The following is a 3,677-nucleotide window of genomic DNA, read 5'->3' on the forward strand; positions in this document are numbered from 1 at the left end:
AAATACAGTCCCTAATGGCTCTTTTCTGCTCAAATGTTGGAACTGGAAGGCACCCGTGAAATTTCCAACTTCAGATATCTCATTTTACTAATAATGAAACTGAGACCCAGAGACAGAAAGAAGGGGTATCCCCCCCCCCCCCAAACTCTGCTTTTCCTCCCAGCCAAATGGCAAAGACAGCCAAAACCAGAGTATAACTTCCCTGGGGTCAAATGGATTTGCCCAGAGGTGACCGGATGCCTGCAGAGCAAGAACCTGCTTCCTGGGTCCCAGCCAGCACCGAGACCTCCTGGCTGCCGCTCATCGGGCTTTCTCTCACAGGTCACACCAGGGCCCTGTGCATTGATCATTTTGACCTCCTATTTAATTGCAATCAGCTTGCTTCCCCTCAACGTGCTAGAATAGCAAAGAACGCGTCAGGACTCCCCCAGGTGATGGGACCCGTGAGCTCCCAACTTCTGGCCCCAACTCAGACGTCACCACCCCAGAGGAATGCCTCATTCTGTCCCGTCCACCCGGTCCTAAGAAGCGTGGTGGAGCCTCTATCCATCAAGCCCTAGCTATCTATCCTAACGTCCTGGCTGGCTACTGTCTGTCTCTTCCTCCAGATCGCTATCCTGGAACGCAAAGAGCCCTCTCCTGCCTCCGTACACCTGGCGCCAGTCACCGGGCCTGGCATACAGTTGGTGCGCAAGAAAATCGTGAAGAAGCTGGCACGTGACGAAAATGCCCTTGGCTCTTCTCCTCATTAGCTTTTCCCTCCAACCCTCTGGGCATTGGGATTTCTTCCAGGGAAGGGGCCCTGAGACCACGGTGCCCCGAACTTGGCCCAGAGTGGCTAGTCTAGGAAAAAGGTAGCGTAAGGAGCAAGAAGTTCAGAGCAGGTAGGGGGAAAGCAGGAAAGTGAAAAGGCGGGGACAGGCGGGAGATGCAGGAGAGGAGAAAGAAAGCGGTGTCCTGTCCCCCCTCTCCCAGGCGTAGCGACCCGGGTGGCGGGCAGCAGCAGGGACCGCACCCGGCGCTGCGCCCCTCCCAGCAAACAGCCTGCGCTCCCCGCCCCTCCCCGCGGGCGGTGAATGTTGGGGGTGGGGGCGTCCAAAGTGTGGCGGAGGAGCGGGCGGGGGCGAGGCGCGGCGCCTTCGTGCCGCTTCTTCTGCGAGAGACGCGGCGGCGGCGGCGGAGTCCCTCAGCCTCGGTCATGTGATAGTCTCGAAGCGCGAGCTGCGGGGGTCTCCGGCGTCTCGGGGACCATTACAAAACGCAGCCAGGAGAGCGCGTCGCTGCCACAGCCGCCGCCGCCGCCGCCTCTCCAGCTCGAGACGGGCCCCGGAGAGCGGCGGCAGCTGCGGCGCGGACGGCGGAGCGGGCCCAGACCAGCCTCGCATCCTCCCGGCCTTCGCAGCCGCCCCCTCGGGCCCGCAGCGTGCCCCCGAGTCCAGCACCCCCCGCCGCGCCGCTGCTGCAGAAACCAAACTTTGCCCCCCCGCCCCCAGCAACCGCCTACAGCTCTCTCCCCGGCTCCGCTGCGAGCGGCCAGAGACCTGGGAGAAACGGGCTGCCAGGAGCTGAGCTCCCTTCTCCTTACCTCGCCGCTCCCCTCCAGGAAAACCTCAACTCCCGGCTGGGTGCCCGAACCAGGGACAGCCTCCGGGCGCAGCAAGTCTTGCCTCTCCAACCCCCTGGAGCACGAGCGCCAACTCGGATATTTAAAGGGCCAGAGTCCCGCCTGTGTCGTCCTTCCCAGCCCGCTGGGCCTGAGCTTCCCTCGGACCGAGAAAAAGAAAAGAGGAGGCCGGGAACGGAACGCGGCCCTGCCGACGCCTCCACCGCCCGCTCCAGCACCGGGTCTCTGACCACCTGGGGGAAGCCGCCGGGAGGGTGTGGTGGGGAAGCTGGCGCGCCCCGCCCGCCACTCTCTGCGCGGGTCGGCCACCGTCGGGCCAGAAGTTGCGAGCCTCGGAGAGCTGAGCTGGCCCGAGAGGGCAGCAGGCGCGGAGCCCCCCGAGCAGCTGGTAGAAGTCTGGAGAGAGACGGCGAGAGGGTCTGGGGACAGAGAGGACGGGGTGGCGGGGCTGGGCGGGCGGAGTGGGGCTTAGTGCAGACCTCCAGGCCCCGGCAACCCGGTGCGTAGCGACACTGCCGTCCAGTGGGGGCCGGAGGGCAGTGGAGGCGCCGGAGGCGATGCCGCGGCCGGGGAAGAGCTCGTACAGCGACCAAAAGCCGCCCTACTCGTACATCTCGCTGACCGCCATGGCCATCCAGCACTCGGCCGAGAAGATGCTGCCGCTGAGCGACATCTACAAGTTCATCATGGAGCGCTTCCCCTACTACCGCGAGCACACGCAGCGTTGGCAGAACAGCCTGCGCCACAACCTCTCCTTCAACGACTGCTTCATCAAGATCCCGCGGCGGCCGGACCAGCCCGGCAAGGGCAGCTTCTGGGCGCTGCATCCCGACTGCGGCGACATGTTCGAGAACGGCAGCTTCCTGCGGCGCCGAAAGCGCTTCAAGGTGCTGCGCGCGGAACACACCCACCTGCACGCGGGAAGCACCAAGAGCGCGCCAGGCTCCGGGCCCGGAGGGCACCTTCACCCCCACCACCCGCACCACCCGCACCACCACCACCACCACCACCACCACGCGGCCGCGCACCACCACCACCACCACCCGCCCCAGCCGCCGCCGCCCCCGCCGCCGCCGCACATGGTGCATTATTTCCATCAGCAGCCTCCTCCCGCCCCACAGCCGCCGCACCTTTCGTCGCAGCCCCCGCAGCAGCCTCCCCAGCAGTCGCAGCCTCAGCCGCCGTCCCACCCGGGCAAGATGCAGGAGGCGGCAGCGGTGGCGGCGGCGGCAGCGGCAGCGGCGGCGGCGGCCGTGGGCAGCGTGGGGCGCCTGTCGCAGTTCCCACCCTACGGGTTGGGCTCAGCGGCCGCCGCCGCCGCTGCCGCAGCAGCGTCCACGTCGGGCTTCAAGCATCCGTTCGCCATCGAGAACATCATCAGCCGAGACTACAAGGGCGTGCTTCAGGCCGGCGGGCTGCCCTTGGCGTCAGTCATGCACCACCTGGGTTACCCCGTGCCGGGCCAGCTTGGCAACGTGGTCAGCTCCGTGTGGCCGCACGTGGGCGTTATGGATTCGGTGGCCGCAGCCGCCGCCGCCGCAGCCGCGGCGGGGGTCCCTGTGGGCCCGGAGTACGGGGCTTTCGGCGTGCCGGTCAAGGCCCTGTGCCACTCGGCAAGCCAGAGCCTGCCTGCGGTGCCGGTGCCCATCAAGCCTACCCCCTCGCTGCCGCCGGTGGCCGCGCTGCCTCCGACCCTCACTGTCCCCGTGGCCGCGCAGCAGCCGCCGGCGCCGTCCACCGTGTGCCCTGCGGCTGCGGCCTCGCCGGCCGCCTCCCTACTGGAGCCCACCGCCCCGAGTGCGGCCGAGAGCAAGGGCAGCTCCCTGCACTCGGTGCTGGTGCACTCGTAGGGGACACGGAGAGCCGCGGAGCCGGAAGCGTGCAGGCACTCCCGGCCCAGGACAGCCGGTTAGGGAGAAGGCGCCCTGAGGCTGGGCAGACCCGGGGAGCCTGAGCCTTTGTGGCAAAGGAAAATCTTTGAACGACAAACCCGAAAGAGGATTCTCCAGTGATCTGAATAAATATAACACTTCTGGTGTTTGTGTTTATACTA

The 3,677-nt window shown here is 66.3% G+C and overlaps 1 protein-coding gene across 1 annotated transcript; it reads left to right on the top strand.

Annotated features, from left to right (window-relative positions):
* Nucleotides 1-2,181: 2,181 nt before the first annotated feature.
* FOXB2 (forkhead box B2) lies at nt 2,182-3,474 on the top strand. The gene has a single exon (XM_047701033.1). It carries the CDS (start codon nt 2,182-2,184, stop codon nt 3,472-3,474), a length of 1,293 nt encoding a protein of 430 aa, XP_047556989.1.
* Nucleotides 3,475-3,677: the final 203 nt, after the last annotated feature.

The sequence above is a fragment of the Lutra lutra genome, chromosome 13 (assembly GCF_902655055.1).
Source record: "Lutra lutra chromosome 13, mLutLut1.2, whole genome shotgun sequence".
In the NCBI taxonomy this organism is placed as follows: Eukaryota; Metazoa; Chordata; class Mammalia; order Carnivora; family Mustelidae; genus Lutra; species Lutra lutra.

Coding starts and splice junctions, on each gene's coding strand:
- FOXB2 (XM_047701033.1), top strand. CDS start 2,182: ATGCCGCGGCCGGGGAAGAGCTCGTACAGCGACCAAAAGCCGCCCTAC.